This window comes from Scyliorhinus torazame, chromosome 30 (assembly GCF_047496885.1).
Source record: "Scyliorhinus torazame isolate Kashiwa2021f chromosome 30, sScyTor2.1, whole genome shotgun sequence".
NCBI classification, from domain to species: Eukaryota; Metazoa; Chordata; class Chondrichthyes; order Carcharhiniformes; family Scyliorhinidae; genus Scyliorhinus; species Scyliorhinus torazame.
Window position 1 is genome coordinate 2,111,324 of NC_092736.1, and position 20,852 is coordinate 2,132,175.

The following is a 20,852-nucleotide window of genomic DNA, read 5'->3' on the forward strand; positions in this document are numbered from 1 at the left end:
ACAATTGGCAGATGGAACCGGTGGAGAGAAATATAAAGTGTCTCACGAGGGGGGACAAGAAATCCAGGGAGTAATGATGACTTAGATGAAAGAGAATAATGTGCATGGAAATGAAAGCAATGTGGGTGGTCCTGAATGACAATAAATTGAAACTACCGCATCAATGCTTGGCGGAAGGGAGTAAAACAAAGCAGATGTTGGGATGTATTAAAAGGTCAAAACTGAGCTGAAATAATAAGTAAATCTACAACTTTATAAATCAGTCGTGTGACCACATTTGGCACCATGTGTAGTGTTCTGGTCACAACAGTAACCATTTATATTTCTGTATTTATACCATCGCAAATAGATATTGCAACTATTGAAAGGACCGATAAGACAGCGACGAGAATAATTCGGAACAAGTCTGTAGGATATGCATGTTTTCACTGAGGGCAGCACGGTAGCATAGCGGTTAGCGCAATTGCTTCACAGCTCCAGGGTCCCAGGTTCGATTCCCGGCTGGGTCACTGTCTGTGCGGAGTCTGCACATTCTCCCCGTGTGTGCGTGGGTTTCCTCCGGGTGCTCCGGTTTCCTCCCACAGTCCAAAGATGTGCAGGTTAGGTGGATTGGCCGTGATAAATTGCCCTTAGTGTCCAAAATTGCCCTTAGTGTTGGTTGAATGGGGTTACTGGGTTATGGGGATAGGGTGGTGTGGGCTTGGGTAGGGTGCTCTTTCCAAGTACCGGTGCAGACTCGATGGGCCGAATGGCCTCCTTCTGCACTGTAAATTCTATGAAATCTATGAAATCTATGAAGTGTGTGGTAAACACCACTGATCATACACTACGTGTATTACGGTACTGCCATTGTACTCCAGTCATTACAGTAAATCCCATCCTGCTGGCTCCACCCAACAGGCTCTGTATAAAATTGTACGCTCTCCTGTGCTGCCCCCATTCTTGGTTCCAGCTGCAGGAGGCTTAACATCTAGCACGATAAAGCCTCAATAGTTCACCATTCGTCTCATAGTCATTGATGGTGTATCAAAGTGAAGGAGAGATCATTTAGGATTCTAAAGAACCAGCACGCTAGCATTGTGGTTAGCACAATTGCTTCACAGCTCCAGGGTCCCAGGTCGATTCCGGCTTGGGTCACTGTCTGTGCAGAGTCTGCACATCCTCCCAGTGTGTGCGTGGGTTTCCTCCGGGTGCTCCGGTTTCCTCCCACCATCCAAAGATGTACAGGTTAGATGGATTGGCCATGATAAATTGCCCTTAGTGTTGGGTGGGGTTACTGGGTTATGGGGATAGGGTGGAGGTGTTGACCTTGGGTAGGGTGCTCTTTCCAAGAGCCGGTGCAGACTCGATGGGCCGAATGGCCTCCTTCTGCACTGTAAATTCTATGATAATCTATGATAATGTCAACCTTGATCATTTGCTTCACCTGCTCTCGAACAGTGGGTGGGGTGTGGAAACTCAATTTAAAGCTTTCTTAAAATAAATTTAGAGTACCGAATTATTCTTTTCCCAATTAAGGGGCAATTTAGCGTGGCCAATCCACCTACCCTGCACATTTTTGGGATGTGGGGGTGAGACCCACGCAGACGCGGGGAAAATGTGCAAACTCCACAAGGACAGTGACCCAGAGCCGGGATTGAACCCGGGTCCGCGGCGCTGTGAAGCAGCAGTGCTAACCACTGCGCCACCGTGCTGCCTAGCTCAATTCAAAGCTAATCTTCAGAAACACTATTACAGTTAGCAAATGGTTAAACTATGAAACAGACTCCCTCCAGAGATCATAGAATCAACAGTACAGAAGGAGATCACTCGGCCCATCAAGTCTATACCGGCCCCTGAAAGAGCACCCCACCTTAGCCGACACCTCCTGTCTGTCCTGGTAAGCCCACCCACCCTCTGGACACTAAGGGGCAATTTAGCGTGGCCAATCCACCTAACCTGCACATCTTCTGGACTGTGGGAAGAAACCAGAGCACCCGGAGGAAGCTCATGCACACACAGGGAGAAAGAGATGGTGAAGATAGTTAATTTCCCTCAGAAACAGTGATTTGATATCCAGTAGATGGGTAATTTGAGACATGGGGGGGGGGCTCCTCTCCATTGTCCGACATCCTTTGCGTCCTTGAAATGCACCGATCCGCTGCCGGCAGCATCAGTATGCTATCTGCCATGCGCCAGCGAGAGAATGCAAATCGGGCTGGAATCATGATTCACAACCGCACCCCCTTCTGCTCTGAACCCCACAGTGACAAATCCTCCAGGTGGGCTTGGGTGCAAGTTTTCCCAAGCGTGGCACTGACGCAGTGGACCCCGAGGTCGACGCCTAGGAATACATAACTGAGGTGCCCCCAAGTCCATCGTAAGGACCCCTTCTTCCTTCAACGCAAATACCACCTCCCCTCACTGACAAGTAGGGGCACCCTTGCCGCGCCATGGGAATAAAGGGTCACCCCTTCCACTACCCCACAGCATACATACATGACGGTGACCTGTTTCCCCCCCCTCCCCCATCACAGACCCATATCTGTCACCCCTGCCTGAAAAGCTGAAGGGTAGTCCAGGCAGTACAGTGGAGGATCACAATTTTCCACTGTGAATAAGAGGAAGTGAAACCACTTAGCTCCTTTTGATGTGGTGAGGAGCTGTCAATCAGAGCAAGAGTGTTTAGAAACATTGTGGTTCGCATAAAAGCAGGGTACTTGAGATGCATTCATGATGAAGGGAAAGATAGATAAACAATGCACCAAGCACCTGTCTCTCGACTAATAAACTGTCAATCACTGGCTAGTGAAACGTATTGCTGTATGAAAGTGAATAGACGTTTTGCATTTCAAAGGCTTTCAAGGAGTTTGCAGCCCTTTGATGCACTTGGGTTTCTTTCTTTTAATTTTTAAATTAAAAAAAACATTTAGAATGCCCAATTATTTTTTTCCACTTAAGGGGCAATTTAGTGTGGCCAATCCACCTACCCTGCACACTTTGTGTTGTGGGGGTGAGGCCCACGCAGACACGGGGAGAATGTGCAAATTCCACACGGACAGTGACCTGGGGCTAGCAAACCACTGCGCCGTGAGGCAGCAGTGCAAACCACTGCACCACTATGCGATCCTGCGCGCTTGGGTTTCAAGGGAGCTTCTGACACTTGTAACAACTGCTGCTTTAAACACTTCTGTCTGAGGCAGAAAGTGTAAGTGAAAATACAGCAATCTTCCACCCAATTGCCTGACTGCCCATCATCTTTCAGGCACGGGTGGCTCATTGAGGCCTCTGATGGGGGTTTAATGGGGTCTCTGATGGGGGGTCTTTGATTGGGGAGGTCTCTGTTTGGGGAGGTCTCTGTTTGGGTGGGGGTCTCTGATTGGGGGGGGTCTCTGATTGGGGAGAGGCACGAGAGTCGGAAGCATGGCGGGGAGAAGCAAGGAGAGCTTTGACAAAGGGTCACCTGGACTCGAAACGTTGGCTCTTTTCTCTACCTACAGATGCTACCAGACCTGCTGAGATTTTCCAGCATTTTCTCTTTTGGTTTCAGATTCCAGCATCCGCAGTAATTTGCTTTTATTCAGTGCAAGACTTGGGTCTAATTGTTTTTGTAGCTTTTCACCACTGGGGGGGGGGGGGTTCCTCACCTGGTGTCTGGATCTGTTTTAAACTCAATGATAGAGATTGATCACTATAATTAGTCAACAACTCCATCGTCGTATCTGTGTTGTTATGTTACTTTGAGTAACATAAGCCGCTACTTGCTGAAGGATACTCCAGACTTTGAGGTAAGTTGAACGTATTTATTGAGCGATTAACAAAGCTCCTAAATGAGTTCTACACACTACTAATCTGACTCTAGTAACAGAGTATACTCTACTAACTATATGAGCTTGCTCTAGACCACGTGCTATGGTGTGACGGTGCTGTAACCACACACGTCCTGCTCTCTAGGTTTCTGCCAGTGGAAGAGGCAGGGCCTGTGTGCCTTGTCCTTTTTATAGTGGTCGTGTGGTGCCCTCTTGTGGTGATGCCACCGTTGGGTGTTCTGATTGCCTATTGGTTGTGTCCTGTTCTGATGACCCATTAGTTACGTGTCTGCATATCATTACAGTATATCATGCGACTACCAGGATGGGGAGTTTTGGGTTTTGGGTGAACTGATGGATAATTTTAATTCAATAATCCCTCTGCTCCTGTTTACCCAGCAGAGGGTAACCGAGCAATGATGTCAGATTGAAGTGTCTGTCATCATTTACTCCAGGGAAGCAGAAATTATTCAAGAATAAAGATTCTAAAATGGCTAGAAAAACTGAATTCCAATATTCTGTCACAAACCCCAGGACCAGGAACGTGGGCTGAAGTTTGAAAGCAGGCTGGTGCGCAGATAGTTAATGCTCGGTCACTTTGTATTTGAGAATAATAAACGTGTAGAATGGCCTCTCTGGGGAGACGATGAAGGCAGAGTGTGTGGAATATTTGAAGTGAAAGTTTGGTGCATGTCGGGGGGAGTAGGCGTTTGAGATTCTGGGACCAGGCAGATGGACGGAGGAGTTTGTTCTCCTGTACTTTCCTATGTTTCTTATGTGGGAATATAAAATAACGAGATCCTGATGTGCGGGCTTAGCATTTTAACATTTTAACCGAACAGTAAGGATATCTGCTCCGTGCCATTCTGCCTTGTTGCTAGTGGGACTGCAGCTCTTGTTAAAATAGCACACAAGAGATTTCCTGAAAAATGTGTTGTTGGGCAGAGGCCATTGTGTAAGTTTTATTGTGTGCTAAGACTGTGTTGATGATGCTGACTTCTGATGTACATTTCTCATATTGTGACCCAGGATTTTAAACTTGCTGTGATTCACTAAGGATCCACAAAGTAAGTTAACGAAGGGGAGGCCATTAACTCCCTTAACTCTGAGCTACGAAGGATAGATCAAGATACTTTAGTGTAATGACCTCCAATTGGCATTATTGGTTGGCCAATTGGAGTATGAGCTCCCTCAATGATAGCTCATTGAGGGGCCCCATATACGTACCTGTGTAGGCTTTGTGAGGCAGTCTTAAGTTGACTGGAATGCTAGCAGCACTGTTTGGAGCTGCTCTTGTACATAAGTTATTGCAAATAAATACTGGTGTGGTAACAGAACCCCTGCCTCCTGTGGATTATTACATTTAGACAGTGAGAGTTACAAAGGCTGGAGTCCCGCAGAGATTTGGGGGCTCAGGTGTGCAAATCATTAAAATGTAACAACCATGTACAGACAATAATCAAAAATGCTAATGGCAAGCTGGCCTTTCTATTGACAGGACTTGAATACAAGGGATAGAAATTACACTTCAACTATCCAAAGTCCTGGTTAGACTACACCTGGAGTTACTATGTTCAGTTCTTGAAACCAGACTTTTGGAAGGAAATAGTGGGGTTGGAGGGAGTGCAAAGTGGATTTATCAGAATGATACCAGCACTCCCAAGGGTTAAATCACAAGGTCTAGGGTGGCATGTGGCACAGTGGTTAGCACTGGGACTACGGCGCTGAGGATCCGGGTTCGAATCCCGGCCCTGGGTCACTGTCCGTGTGGAGTTTGCATATTCTCCCCGTGTCTATGTGGGTTTCGCCCCCACCACCTAAAGTTGTGCAGGGTAGGTGGATTGGCCACGCTAAATTGCCCCTTAATTGGGAAAATGAATTGGCTACTCTAAATTTATTTTTTTTAAATAGATAAATGGAGTTAGATCACAGATCAGCCATGATTTCATTAGGTGGCAGAACAGACCTGTTCCCATGTGTAAGAGCTTTGGGATATTTATATTATACGAAAGGGTGCTTTATAAATGTAAGTTGGTGTTTACATTCAGGAGACACTAGAGTCTGGACTATCTGCCTTACAGGATCTCCTCATCATTTATGAAGGTCTAATATATAATTCTTTAAAAATGTTGATTGTGTCACACCATTCCATTTATTGTAAATTCCTTTGATCTGAACCAGATTGTGTCAGTGCCATTATCCAATCGCGGTAGCGGTTATGGCTCCTCGAGGCGCTCTGCCGTGGAGATGTTCAGTGGAACAGTGGGTTTTGGCATTGCTTCTAGACTGACATTATTTAATTTATTCATGGGATGTGTCCTTCACTGGCTAGGCCAGCTCCCAACACTAATTATGTTTAATTTAAATTGTCCAATTCTGTATCTGGCCTAGCTTATTAGGCTGTTGACTGTTTTGAAACCATGTGGTGTAGGTACACCCACAGTGCTGTTAGGGAGGGATTTTGACCCAGTGACAGCGAAGGAACGGCCGATATATTTCCAAGTCAGGGATGGTGAGTGGTTTGGAGGGGAACGTCCAGGTGGTGGTGCTGGGGTGACCCACCCCGATAAGGTTTCCCGAAGTTGTTGATTCAGGCTCGACCCCTCAATTTGTCACCATCATGCAGGAATGCTCCAATTGTGACAAACCCGAGTAGGGAGGTATAAACTGGATCCCCGTCTTTATTCAAGCCCCTCTGTCGATCACAATATTAATCTAGAAAGGATCCCGTTTCACACATACCTTTTTCCCAGACCCAGTAGCTATGTTTTAAAAGGAGAGAGTTTCTTGAATTAACGATTGCGTGAGTTTATTGATTACTGGATGCAAGAAAATGGCAACATAGAAGCATTTACATTAATTCAGATTAGAAAGGGGAATTGAGTTCCAAGTTAATAAACATAATAAAGGACAGTTCTTGACTCGTGAGGAGTAGATGATTGAGCTTTCCAGCCGTTATGATTATGTGTCTGTGTGTGATTGAGTCTGTGTGTGTTTGTGTCTGTGTGTGTTTGTGTCTGTGTGTGATTGAGTCTGTGTGTGTTTGTGTCTGTGTGTGATTGAGTCTCTGTGTGTTTGTGTCTGTGTGTGATTGAGTCTGTGTGTGTTTGAGTCTCTGTGTGTTTGTGTCTGTGTGTGATTGAGTCTGTGTGTGTTTGAGTCTCTGTGTGTTTGTGTCTGTGTGTGATTGAGTCTGTGGGTGTTTGTGTCTGTGTGTGTTTGAGTCTGTGTGTGTTTGAGTCTGTGTGTGTTTGTGTCTGTGTGTGATTGAGTCTCTGTGTGTTTGTGTCTGTGTGTGATTGAGTCTGTGTGTGTTTGAGTCGCTGTGTGTTTGTGTCTGTGTGTGATTGAGTCTGTGTGTGTTTGTGTCTGTGTGTGATTGAGTCTGTGTGTGTTTGAGTCTCTGTGTGTTTGTGTCTGTGTGTGTTTGTGTCTGAGTGTGATTGAGTCTGTGTGTGTTTGTGTCTGTGTGTGATTGAGTCTGTGTGTGTTTGTGTCTGTGTGTGATTGAGTCTGTGTGTGTTTGAGTCTCTGTGTGTTTGTGTCTGTGTGTGATTGAGTCTGTGTGTGTTTGAGTCTCTGTGTGTTTGTGTCTGTGTGTGATTGAGTCTCTGTGTGTTTGTGTCTGTGTGTGATTGAGTCTGTGTGTGTTTGAGTCTCTGTGTGTTTGTGTCTGTGTGTGATTGAGTCTGTGGGTGTTTGTGTCTGTGTGTGTTTGAGTCTGTGTGTGTTTGAGTCTCTGTGTGTTTGTGTCTGTGTGTGATTGAGTCTCTGTGTGTTTGTGTCTGTGTGTGATTGAGTCTGTGTGTGTTTGAGTCTCTGTGTGTTTGTGTCTGTGTGTGATTGAGTCTGTGGGTGTTTGTGTCTGTGTGTGTTTGTGTCTGTGTGTTGTTGAGTCTCTGTGTGTTTGTGTCTGTGTGTGATTGAGTCTGTGGGTGTTTGTGTCTGTGTGTGTTTGTGTCTGTGTGTGATTGAGTCTCTGTGTGTTTGTGTCTGTGTGTGATTGAGTCTGTGTGTGTTTGTGTGTTTGAGTCTGTGTGTGTTTGTGTCTGTGTGTGTTTGTGTCTGTGTGTGATTGAGTCTCTGTGTGTTTGTGTCTGTGTGTGATTGAGTCTGTGTGTGTTTGAGTCTCTGTGTGTTTGTGTCTGTGTGTGATTGAGTCTGTGGGTGTTTGTGTCTGTGTGTGTTTGTGTCTGTGTGTGTTTGTGTCTGTGTGTGTTTGTGTCTGTGTGTGATTGAGTCTGTGTGTGTTTGTGTCTGTGTGTGTTTGTGTCTGTGTGTGATTGAGTCTCTGTGTGTTTGTGTCTGTGTGTGATTGAGTCTGTGTGTGTTTGAGTCTGTGTGTGTTTGTGTCTGTGTGTGATTGAGTCTCTGTGTGTTTGTGTCTGTGTGTGTTTGAGTCTGTGTGTGTTTGTGTCTGTGTGTGTTTGAGTCTGTGTGTGTTTGAGTCTGTGTGTGTTTGTGTCTGTGTGTGTTTGAGTCTGTGTGTGTTTGAGTCTGTGTGTGTTTGAGTCTGTGTGTGTTTGAGTCTGTGTGTGTTTGTGTCTGTGTGTGATTGAGTCTGTGTGTGTTTGTGTCTGTGTGTGATTGAGTCTCTGTGTGTTTGTGTCTTTGTGTGTTTGAGTCTGTGTGTGTTTGAGTCTGTGTGTGTTTGTGTCTGTGTGTGATTGAGTCTGTGTGTGTTTGAGTCTTTGTGTGTTTGTGTCTGTGTGTGTTTGTGTCTGTGTGTGTGTTTGAGTCTGTGTGTGTGTGTTTGTGTCTGTGTGTGTGTTTGAGTCTCTGTGTGTTTGTGTCTGTGTGTGTTTGAGTCTGTGTGTGTTTGTGTGTGTGTGTGTTTGTGTCTGTGTGTGATTGAGTCTCTGTGTGTTTGTGTGTGTGTGTGTTTGAGTCTGTGTGTGTTTGTGTCTGTGTGTGTTTGAGTCTGTGTGTGTTTGAGTCTCTGTGTGTTTGTGTCTGTGTGTGATTGAGTCTCTGTGTGTTTGTGTCTGTGTGTGATTGAGTCTGTGTGTGTTTGAGTCTCTGTGTGTTTGTGTCTGTGTGTGATTGAGTCTGTGGGTGTTTGTGTCTGTGTGTGTTTGTGTCTGTGTGTTTTTGAGTCTCTGTGTGTTTGTGTCTGTGTGTGATTGAGTCTGTGGGTGTTTGTGTCTGTGTGTGTTTGTGTCTGTGTGTGATTGAGTCTCTGTGTGTTTGTGTCTGTGTGTGATTGAGTCTGTGTGTGTTTGAGTCTCTGTGTGTTTGTGTCTGTGTGTGATTGAGTCTCTGTGTGTTTGTGTCTGTGTGTGTTTGTGTCTGTGTGTGATTGAGTCTGTGTGTGTTTGTGTGTTTGAGTCTGTGTGTGTTTGTGTCTGTGTGTGTTTGTGTCTGTGTGTGATTGAGTCTCTGTGTGTTTGTGTCTGTGTGTGATTGAGTCTGTGTGTGTTTGAGTCTCTGTGTGTTTGTGTCTGTGTGTGATTGAGTCTGTGGGTGTTTGTGTCTGTGTGTGTTTGTGTCTGTGTGTGTTTGTGTCTGTGTGTGTTTGTGTCTGTGTGTGATTGAGTCTGTGTGTGTTTGTGTCTGTGTGTGTTTGTGTCTGTGTGTGATTGAGTCTCTGTGTGTTTGTGTCTGTGTGTGATTGAGTCTGTGTGTGTTTGAGTCTGTGTGTGTTTGTGTCTGTGTGTGATTGAGTCTCTGTGTGTTTGTGTCTGTGTGTGTTTGTGTCTGTGTGTGTTTGAGTCTGTGTGTGTTTGAGTCTGTGTGTGTTTGTGTCTGTGTGTGATTGAGTCTGTGTGTGTTTGTGTCTGTGTGTGATTGAGTCTCTGTGTGTTTGTGTCTTTGTGTGTTTGAGTCTGTGTGTGTTTGAGTCTGTGTGTGTTTGTGTCTGTGTGTGATTGAGTCTGTGTGTGTTTGAGTCTTTGTGTGTTTGTGTCTGTGTGTGTTTGTGTCTGTGTGTGTCTGTGTCTGTGTGTGTGTTTGAGTCTGTGTGTGTGTGTTTGTGTCTGTGTGTGTGTTTGAGTCTCTGTGTGTTTGTGTCTGTGTGTGTTTGAGTCTGTGTGTGTGTGTTTGTGTGTGTGTGTGTTTGTGTCTGTGTGTGATTGAGTCTCTGTGTGTTTGAGTCTGTGTGTGTTTGAGTCTGTGTGTGTTTGTGTCTGTGTGTGATTGAGTCTGTGTATGTTTGTGTCTGTGTGTGATTGTGTCTGTGTGTGATTGTGTCTGTGTGTGTTTGTGTCTGTGTGTGTCTGTGTCTGTGTGTGTTTGAGTCTCTGTGTGTTTGTGTGTTTGAGTCTGTGTGTGTGTGTGTTTGTGTGTGTGTGTGTTTGTGTCTGTGTGTGATTGAGTCTCTGTGTGTTTGTGTGTTTGAGTCTGTGTGTGTTTGTGTCTGTGTGTGTTTGTGTCTGTGTGTGATTGAGTCTGTGTGTGTTTGAGTCTCTGTGTGTTTGTGTCTGTGTGTGATTGAGTCTGTGTGTGTTTGTGTCTGTGTGTGTTTGTGTCTGTGTGTGTTTGTGTCTGTGTGTGATTGAGTCTGTGTGTGTTTGTGTCTGTGTGTGTTTGTGTCTGTGTGTGATTGAGTCTGTGTGTGTTTGTGTCTGTGTGTGATTGAGTCTGTGTGTGTTTGAGTCTGTGTGTGTTTGTGTCTGTGTGTGATTGAGTCTGTGTGTGTTTGTGTCTGTGTGTGTTTGAGTCTGTGTGTGTTTGAGTCTGTGTGTGTTTGAGTCTGTGTGTGTTTGTGTCTGTGTGTGTTTGTGTCTGTGTGTGTTTGTGTCTGTGTGTGTTTGAGTCTCTGTGTGTTTGTGTCTGTGTGTGTTTGAGTCTGTGTGTGTTGGTGTGTGTGTGTGTTTGAGTCTGTGTGTGTTAGTGTGTGTGTGTGTTTGAGTCTGTGTGTGTTTGTGTCTCTGTGTGTTTGTGTCTGTGTGTGTTTGAGTCTGTGTGTGTTTGAGTCTGTGTGTGTTTGAGTCTGTGTGTTGGTGTGTGTGTGTGTTTGAGTCTGTGTGTGTTTGAGTCTGTGTGTGTTTGAGTCTGTGTGTGTTTGTGTCTGTGTGTGATTGAGTCTGTATGTGTTTGTGTCTGTGTGTGTTTGAGTCTCTGTGTTTGTGTCTGTGTGTGTTTGTGTCTGTGTGTGTTTGTGTCTGTGTGATTGAGTCTGTGTTTGTTTGAGTCTGCGTGTGTTTGTGTCTGTGTGTGTTTGTGTCTGTGTGTGTTTGTGTCTGTGTGTGTTTGAGTCTCTGTGTGTTTGTGTCTGTGTGTGTTGGTGTGTGTGTGTGTTTGAGTCTGTGTGTGTTTGTGTCTGTGTGTGTTTGTGTCTGTGTGTGTTTGAGTCTCTGTGTGTTTGAGTCTCTGTGTGTTTGAGTCTCTGTGTGTTTGTGTCTGTGTGTGTTTGAGTCTGTGTGTGATTGAGTCTGTGTGTGTTTGTGTCTGTGTGTGATTGAGTCTCTGTGTGTTTGTGTCTGTGTGTGATTGAGTCTGTGTGTGTTTGAGTCTCTGTGTGTTTGTGTCTGTGTGTGTTTGAGTCTGTGTGTGTGTGTGTGTGTTTGTGTGTGTGTGTTTGTGTCTGTGTGTGTTTGTGTCTGTGTGATTGAGTCTGTGTGTGATTGAGTCTGTGTGTGTTTGAGTCTGCGTGTGTTTGTGTCTGTGTGTGATTGAGTCTGTGTGTGTTTGTGTCTCTGTGTGTTTGTGTGTGTGTGTGTTTGTGTCTGTGTGTGTTAGTGTGTGTGTGTGTTTGAGTCTGTGTGTGTTTGTGTCTCTGTGTGTTTGTGTCTGTGTGTGTTTGAGTCTGTGTGTGTTTGAGTCTGTGTGTGTTTGAGTCTGTGTGTGTTGGTGTGTGTGTGTGTTTGAGTCTGTGTGTGTTTGAGTCTGTGTGTGTTTGAGTCTGTGTGTGTTTGTGTCTGTGTGTGATTGAGTCTGTGTGTGTTTGTGTCTGTGTGTGTTTGAGTCTCTGTGTTTGTGTCTGTGTGTGATTGTGTCTGTGTGTGTTTGTGTCTGTGTGATTGAGTCTGTGTGTGTTTGTGTGTGATTGAGTCTGTGTGTGATTGAGTCTGTGTGTGTTTGAGTCTCTGTGTGTTTGAGTCTCTGAGTGTTTGTGTCTGTGTGTGTTTGAGTCTGTGTGTGATTGAGTCTGTGTGTGTTTGTGTCTGTGTGTGATTGAGTCTCTGTGTGTTTGTGTGTTTGTGTCTGTGTGTGATTGAGTCTGTGTGTGTTTGAGTCTCTGTGTGTTTGTGTCTGTGTGTGTTTGAGTCTGTGTGTGTGTGTGTGTTTGTGTGTGTGTGTTTGTGTCTGTGTGTGATTGAGTCTGTGTGTGTTTGAGTCTCTGTGTGTTTGTGTCTGTGTGTGTTTGTGTCTGTGTGTGATTGAGTCTGTGTGTGTTTGAGTCTCTGTGTGTTTGTGTCTGTGTGTGTTTGAGTCTCTGTGTGTGTGTGTTTGAGTCTCTGTGTGTTTGTGTCTGTGTGTGTTTGAGTCTCTGTGTGTGTGTGTTTGTGTGTGTGTGTTTGTGTCTGTGTGTGATTGAGTCTGTGTGTGTTTGTGTCTCTGTGCGTTTGTGTCTGTGTGTGATTGAGTCTGTGTGTGTTTGTGTCTCTGTGTGTTTGTGTGTGTGTGTGTTTGTGTCTGTGTGTGTTTGAGTCTCTGTGTGTGTGTTTGTGTCTGTGTGTGATTGAGTCTGTGTGTGTTTGTGTCTGTGTGTGTTTGTGTCTGTGTGTGATTGAGTCTGTGTGATTGAGTCTGTGTGATTGAGTCTGTGTGTGTTTGTGTCTGTGTGTGTTTGTGTCTGTGTTTGAGTCTCTGTGTGTTTGTGTCTGTGTGTGTTTGAGTCTCTGTGTGTGTGTGTTTGTGTGTGTGTGTGTCTGTGTGTGTTTGAGTCTCTGTGTGTTTGTGTCTGTGTGTGTTTGTGTCTGTGTGTGTTTGTGTCTGTGTGTGATTGTGTCTGTGTGTGTTTGTGTCTGTGTGTGTTTGAGTGTCTGTGTGTTTGTGTCTGTGTGTGTTTGAGTCTCTGTGTGTGTGTGTTTGAGTCTCTGTGTGTTTGTGTCTGTGTGTGATTGTGTCTGTGTGTGTTTGTGTCTGTGTGAATGAGTCTGTGTGTGTTTGTGTGTGATTGAGTCTGTGTGTGATTGAGTCTGTGTGTGTTTGAGTCTCTGTGTGTTTGAGTCTCTGAGTGTTTGTGTCTGTGTGTGTTTGAGTCTGTGTGTGATTGAGTCTGTGTGTGTTTGTGTCTGTGTGTGATTGAGTCTCTGTGTGTTTGTGTGTTTGTGTCTGTGTGTGATTGAGTCTGTGTGTGTTTGAGTCTCTGTGTGTTTGTGTCTGTGTGTGTTTGAGTCTGTGTGTGTGTGTGTGTTTGTGTGTGTGTGTTTGTGTCTGTGTGTGTTTGTGTCTGTGTGTGTTTGTGTCTGTGTGATTGAGTCTGTGTGTGATTGAGTCTGTGTGTGTTTGAGTCTGCGTGTGTTTGTGTCTGTGTGTGATTGAGTCTGTGTGTGTTTGTGTCTCTGTGTGTTTGTGTGTGTGTGTGTTTGTGTCTGTGTGTGTTAGTGTGTGTGTGTGTTTGAGTCTGTGTGTGTTTGTGTCTCTGTGTGTTTGTGTCTGTGTGTGTTTGAGTCTGTGTGTGTTTGAGTCTGTGTGTGTTTGAGTCTGTGTGTGTTGGTGTGTGTGTGTGTTTGAGTCTGTGTGTGTTTGAGTCTGTGTGTGTTTGAGTCTGTGTGTGTTTGTGTCTGTGTGTGATTGAGTCTGTGTGTGTTTGTGTCTGTGTGTGTTTGAGTCTCTGTGTTTGTGTCTGTGTGTGATTGTGTCTGTGTGTGTTTGTGTCTGTGTGATTGAGTCTGTGTGTGTTTGTGTGTGATTGAGTCTGTGTGTGATTGAGTCTGTGTGTGTTTGAGTCTCTGTGTGTTTGAGTCTCTGAGTGTTTGTGTCTGTGTGTGTTTGAGTCTGTGTGTGATTGAGTCTGTGTGTGTTTGTGTCTGTGTGTGATTGAGTCTCTGTGTGTTTGTGTGTTTGTGTCTGTGTGTGATTGAGTCTGTGTGTGTTTGAGTCTCTGTGTGTTTGTGTCTGTGTGTGTTTGAGTCTGTGTGTGTGTGTGTGTTTGTGTGTGTGTGTTTGTGTCTGTGTGTGATTGAGTCTGTGTGTGTTTGAGTCTCTGTGTGTTTGTGTCTGTGTGTGTTTGTGTCTGTGTGTGATTGAGTCTGTGTGTGTTTGAGTCTCTGTGTGTTTGTGTCTGTGTGTGTTTGAGTCTCTGTGTGTGTGTGTTTGAGTCTCTGTGTGTTTGTGTCTGTGTGTGTTTGAGTCTCTGTGTGTGTGTGTTTGTGTGTGTGTGTTTGTGTCTGTGTGTGATTGAGTCTGTGTGTGTTTGTGTCTCTGTGCGTTTGTGTCTGTGTGTGATTGAGTCTGTGTGTGTTTGTGTCTGTGTGTGTTTGAGTCTCTGTGTGTGTGTTTGTGTCTGTGTGTGATTGAGTCTGTGTGTGTTTGTGTCTGTGTGTGTTTGTGTCTGTGTGTGATTGAGTCTGTGTGATTGAGTCTGTGTGATTGAGTCTGTGTGTGTTTGTGTCTGTGTGTGTTTGTGTCTGTGTTTGAGTCTCTGTGTGTTTGTGTCTGTGTGTGTTTGAGTCTCTGTGTGTGTGTGTTTGTGTGTGTGTGTGTCTGTGTGTGTTTGAGTCTCTGTGTGTTTGTGTCTGTGTGTGTTTGTGTCTGTGTGTGTTTGTGTCTGTGTGTGATTGTGTCTGTGTGTGTTTGTGTCTGTGTGTGTTTGAGTCTCTGTGTGTTTGTGTCTGTGTGTGTTTGAGTCTCTGTGTGTGTGTGTATGAGTCTCTGTGTGTTTGTGTCTGTGTGTGTTTGAGTCTCTGTGTGTGTGTGTTTGAGTCTCTGTGTGTTTGTGTCTGTGTGTGTTTGAGTCTCTGTGTGTGTGTGTTTGTGTGTGTGTGTTTGTGTCTGTGTGTGATTGAGTCTGTGTGTGTTTGTGTCTCTGTGCGTTTGTGTCTGTGTGTGATTGAGTCTGTGTGTGTTTGTGTCTCTGTGTGTTTGTGTGTGTGTGTGTTTGTGTCTGTGTGTGTTTGAGTCTCTGTGTGTGTGTTTGTGTCTGTGTGTGGTTGAGTCTGTGTGTGTTTGTGTCTGTGTGTGTTTGTGTCTGTGTGTGATTGAGTCTGTGTGATTGAGTCTGTGTGTGTTTGTGTCTGTGTGTGTTTGTGTCTGTGTTTGAGTCTCTGTGTGTTTGTGTCTGTGTGTGTTTGAGTCTCTGTGTGTGTGTGTTTGTGTGTGTGTGTGTCTGTGTGTGTTTGAGTCTCTGTGTGTTTGTGTCTGTGTGTGTTTGTGTCTGTGTGTGTTTGTGTCTGTGTGTGATTGTGTCTGTGTGTGTTTGTGTCTGTGTGTGTTTGAGTCTCTGTGTGTTTGTGTCTGTGTGTGTTTGTGTCTCTGTGTGTTTGTGTCTCTGTGTGTTTGAGTCTGTGTGTGTTTGAGTCTGTGTGTGTTTGTGTCTGTGTGTGTGCAGAAAGAGTTGGTGGTGGTAGTTCGGAATCAGATAGTAGATAGCCAGTTATATTTAATTATAATTACTGTTAATAATGGGCGCCACAGTGGTTAGCACTGCTGCCTCACAGCTCCAGGGTCCTGGGGTTCAATTGCGGCCTTGGGTCAGTATGTGTGCAGAATCTGCACGCTCTCCCCGTGTCTGCGTGGATTTCCACCGGGTGCTCCGGTTTCCTCCCACAGTCCAAAGATATGCAGGTTAGGTGAATTGGACAAGCTAAATTGCCCTTAATGTCCAAAGGTTAGGTGAGGTTATTGGGTTACGGGGATAGGGTGGAGGCGTTGGTTTAAGTAAGTGCTCGTTCAAGGGCCGGTGCAGACTCGATGGACCGAATGGCCTCCTTCTGCACTGTAAATTCTATCAATCCAAGTAAAGGTTACTTGTGTTTAAAATTTACAAACCCGGTGAGTGTGGTCAATTTAACTCGGCCAAAGCCATGGGCAGGTGTTAATATAAAATCTGATTTCACCTGTGTTGCGGCCCCGGGACAAGTCAGACTGGAATTGACCGTGGGCTAGCCCAGGGGGTCGTAACAATTTATATGAGTTTCTGCTCAATGGTAACCCCCAGGATGTTGATAGCTGCGAATTCAGCGATGGTAATGCCATTGACTGTCATGGGGCGATGGTGAGATTCTTTCCAACAGGCAGCTTCTCCCTGCCGGATCACTCCATCATTCAACCCCATTGTAACTTTCGGAAACAAAGCGGACATATATCAGCCAACGTTCTGATAATACCGTGCCGTCTTTTCTGCTCAATGATGTCTACATCCTCAGGAGGAAACGGCGATTTCTGCCCCAGCCACGTAATTGTTTAACATTTTTCCTTCCTTTTGTCAGTCCTGTTCTCTTGTCTGGTTTCAGCCTGTGAGTTGATGGGACATTGTGGTTTTTCCCGAATGCTGACCAGGATGTTAACTGGATGGAATGTCTTGATTATTACCAGCACCTTGAATATTGTTTATTGAGAGCTCACATATCTTTCACTATTGTCCTGTAGGATCCTTCCCTCTAACTGATGCTGAATGATGCGGAGATGCCGGTGTTGGACTGGGGTGAGCACAGTAAGAAGTCTGACAACACCAGGTTAAAGTCCAACAGGTTTGTTTCGAATCACTAGCTTTCGGAGCACAGGATTCACGTGAGGAAGGAGCTGTGCTCCGAAAGCTAGTGATTCAAAACAAACCTGTTGGACTTTAACCTGGTGTTGTAAGACTTCTTACTGATGCAAGAATGTGAGACAAGATATTCCCAATGCTCCATGGCTCAGATTCAAACTCTGCCGGTCTGTGATTGGTCAAATTGTAACCAAGCTATTATTTGTGCTTTAAATGAATGAACTTTGGTTTTTTTGTGTTTCCTCGGGCAGGTTTTCCACAACAACAGTGTTCCAGCAGATCTGATTTACTCTGTGAAAGCAGCTCCTCTGTGTGGCCGGTTGGTTATGGTGACAGAGAGCCTGACCGGCCCCCAGGAATCCCTCAAATCATTTTCCCAGGATGATATAAATGGCGGCAGAGTTCAGTATGTAAATTCCAGATTCAGCCCTCAGGGAGATCTGTTCATTCTCGACGTGTCCAATGGGTTTAAAACGGTGGATGGACTGACTGTACTGGTCAAACTCGTTCCTGATGTAATTATCTTGGTGACACAGAATTTCTCAGTGGGTGAAGGCGGCGCACAGACCATCACTGGAGACATCCTAAATATATCCAACTATCAGCCCTCCTCAAATTTTGAATTCTACGTTACCAAAGCCCCTAAACATGGCAGAATTGGACACCACGGACTTCCTGAAGACAACGTTTCCTCTTTTACTATGGAAGAGGTAGGTTGGCTGGCATTCCCTTTTGGTGATCGTCCTTCTTCTGTCTAAATGCCCCCTTTGCGATCTCAGTGCTGGTGGGCATTCAGTGTGTGATATTCAGCCCGTCACCCATCCCCATTCAGAGTAATATCCAATCCAGAAGCATAGAGGACTCAGATGTACAATCAGAGCGTGTCTGTTGCCCTGGGAAAGTTTACAGGTGGCTGCTATGTTTTAGGCGTGTTTGAAGCTAATTTAGATGTTTCTGTCTTTCTTTTTATAAATTTAGAGAACCCAATTGTTTTTTTTCCAATTAAGGGGCAATTTAGCGTGGCCAATCCACTTACCCTGCACATCTTCGGGTTGTGGGGGGAGAATGTGCAAACTCCACACGGACAGTGACCCAGGGCCGGGATTCGAACCCGGGTCCTCAGCGCCCGAGTCCCAGTGATAACCACTGCGCCACATGCCGCCCGTTTCTGTCTTTCTTTCCGTGAGGAATGAGGTAATATTCTAACCATCTCCCGAGGTACCACCCAGGACATCTCAAGAACGACCAACGTGCTAACGATAGGCACAAAATGCCCATTGATATGCAGCAACTGGGTTGTGATGTTCATGGGCTCTGTTGATTTAAATAGTTTCCTTCGTACTTGTTCTGCTATTTCTGGCATCTTTCTTCCTGATATTCTTTTTCCGCACATTTTTAGGTCAAACAGGAAGCAGTGTTTTATTTTCACGACGGCAGTGAAACGTTGATGGACATCTTCACTCTCGTGGCCAACATTTCAGAGATTGGCAGAGAGAGTGAGCCAATACCTGTCACTGTCACTGTTATCCCCGTCAACGATCAGGCTCCTGTCGTTATCATTAATTCTCAACTGGAGGTAATGGTGGTTTTTATATTCGCTCCTCACTCTTTGCATTTACGTTACTAAATGATGAGATTTAAAAACTGAACTGCCGGAGGATCCAAACAAATTCACTGGGAGGAATAGAACTCTGTGCTAATGCCCCCAAGCTGCCCAAACTCTCCACGTTTAGGAGGGAGAGACAGAGACTGTTCCAATCTGCTATCAGATACAGGCTTGGAAACCATTTACGTATCACCGGAGGGATGGTGTAACTTTAAAAGATATCAAAATAGCTGATATACTTCTGACCAATCAAAAGATTTAGCATCATTTACATAAAATCTATCTAAATGAACGTTGATATTTTTTGCTCTGGTCTAGTTCAAAATCAATTAGATTTTAACATTTTGTTGGTGAATTATACATTGATCAATGTAAATGATCACAGATAAAGGAAAATAGATATTCTACGTCAACGCTACAAGGAGTGGACACTGGGTGGCAGTGTTACTGGGGATGGACACTGGGTGGCACTGTTACTGGGGACGGACACTGGGTGGCAGTGTTACTGGGGATGGACACTGGGTGGCAGTGTTACTGGGGATAGACACTGGGTGGCAGTGTTACTGTGGATGGACACAGGGTGGCAGTGTTACTGTGGATGGACACTGGGTGGCACTGTTACTGGGGATGGACACTGGGTAGCAGTGTTACTGGGGATCGACACTGAGTGACAGTGTTGCTGGGGATGGACACTGGGTGGCAGTGTTACTGGGGATGGACACTGGGGGACAGTGTTACTGGGTAGCAGTGTTACTGGGGATGGACACTGGGGACAGTGTTACTGGGTAGCAGTGTTACTGGGGATGGACACTGGGGGACAGTGTTACTGGGTAGCAGTGTTACTGGGGATCGACACTGGGTGACAGTGTTGCTGGGGATGGACACTGGGTGGCCGGGTTCCTCAGGATGGACCCTGGGTAGCAGTGTTACTGGGGATGGACACTGGGTGGCACTGTTACTGGGGACGGACACTGGATGACAGTGTTACTGGGGATGGACACTGGGTGGCAGTGTTACTGGGGATGGACACTGGGTGGCACTGTTACTGGGGACGGACACTGGATGACAGTGTTACTGGGGATGGACACCGGGTGGCAGTGTTACTGGGGATGGACACTGGGGGACAGTGTTACTGGGGATGGACACTGGGGGACAGTGTTACTGGGGATGGACACTGGGGGACAGTGTTATTGGGGATGGACACTGGGTAGCAGTGTTACTGGGGATGGACACTGGGTGGCACTGTTACTGGGGATGGACACTGGGTAGCAGTGTTACTGGGGATCGACACTGGGTGACAGTGTTGCTGGGGAGGGACACTGGGTGGCCGTGTTCCTCAGGATGGACCCTGGGTAGCAGTGCTACTGGGGATGGTCACTGGGTCGCACTGTTACTGGGGATGGACACTGGGTAGCAGTGTTACTGGGGATGGACACTGGGGGACAGTGTTACTGGGGATGGACACTGGGTAGCAGTGTTACTGGGGATGGACACTGGGTAGCAGTGTTACTGGGGATGGACACTGGGTAGCAGTGTTACTGGGGATGGACACTGGGTAGCAGTGTTACTGGGGATGGACACTGGGTGACAGTGTTGCTGGGGATGGACACAAGGTGGCAGTGTTACTGGGGATGGACACAAGGTGGCAGTGTTACTGGGGACGGACACTGGATGACAGTGTTACTGTGGATGGACACTGGATGACAGTGTTACTGTGGATGGACACTGGGTGGCAGTGTTACTGGGGATGGACACTGGGTGACAGTGTTACTGGGGATGGACACTGGGTGGCAGTGTTACTGGGGATGGACACTGGGTGGCACTGTTACTGGGGATGGACACTGGGTAGCAGTGTTACTGGGGATCGACACTGGGTGACAGTGTTGCTGGGGATGGACACTGGGTGGCCGTGTTCCTCAGGATGGACCCTGGGTAGCAGTGTTACTGGGGATGGACACTGGGTGGCACTGTTACTGGGGACGGACACTGAATGACAGTGTTACTGGGGATGGACACTGGGTGGCAGTGTTACTGGGGATGGACACTGGGTGGCAGTGTTACTGGGGATGGACACAGGGGGACAGTGTTACTGGGGATGGACACTGGGTAGCAGTGTTACTGGGGATGGACACAGGGTAGCAGTGTTACTGGGGATGGACACTGGGTAGCACTGTTTCTGGGGATGGACACTGGGTAGCACTGTTACTGGGGATGGACACTGGGTGACAGTGTTGCTGGGGATGGACACAAGGTGGCAGTGTTACTGGGGATGGACACAAGGTGGCAGTGTTACTGGGGATGGACACTGGGGGGCAGTGTTACTGGGGATGGACACTGGGTAGCAGTGTTACTGGGGGTGGACACTGGGTGGCAGTGTTACTGGGGATGGACACTGGGTAGCAGTGTTACTGGGGATGGACACTGGATGACAGTGTTACAGGGGATGGACACTGAGTGGAAGTGTTACTGGGGATGGACACTGGGTGGCAGTGTTACTGGGGATGGACACTGGGTGGCAGTGTTGCTGGGGATGGACACTGGGTGGCAGTGTTACTGGGGATGGACACTGGGTGGCAGTGTTACTGGGGATGGACACTGGGTGGCACTGTTACTGGGGACGGACACTGGATGACAGTGTTACTGTGGATGGACACTGGGTGGCAGTGTTACTGGGGATGGACACTGGGTGGCAGTGTTACTGGGGATGGACAATAGGTGGCAGTGTTACTGGGGATGGACACTGGGGGACAGTGTTACTGGGGAGGGACACTGGGTGGCAGTGTTACTGGGGATGGACACTGGGTGGCCGTGTTCCTCAGGATGGACCCTGGGTAGCAGTGTTACTGGGGATGGACACTGGGTG

At 46.4% G+C, this 20,852-nt stretch overlaps 1 protein-coding gene across 1 annotated transcript in view; it reads left to right on the top strand.

Annotated features, from left to right (window-relative positions):
* LOC140404311 (chondroitin sulfate proteoglycan 4-like) overlaps nucleotides 1-20,852 on the top strand; it is a 158,625-nt gene that overhangs the window by 77,849 nt on the left and 59,924 nt on the right. The window contains exons 4-5 of the mRNA XM_072492675.1: nucleotides 16,635-17,093; nucleotides 17,783-17,959. Of these exons, the coding sequence (XP_072348776.1) occupies nucleotides 16,635-17,093; nucleotides 17,783-17,959 (636 nt within the window). The remainder of the gene's footprint in view (nucleotides 1-16,634; nucleotides 17,094-17,782; nucleotides 17,960-20,852) is intronic.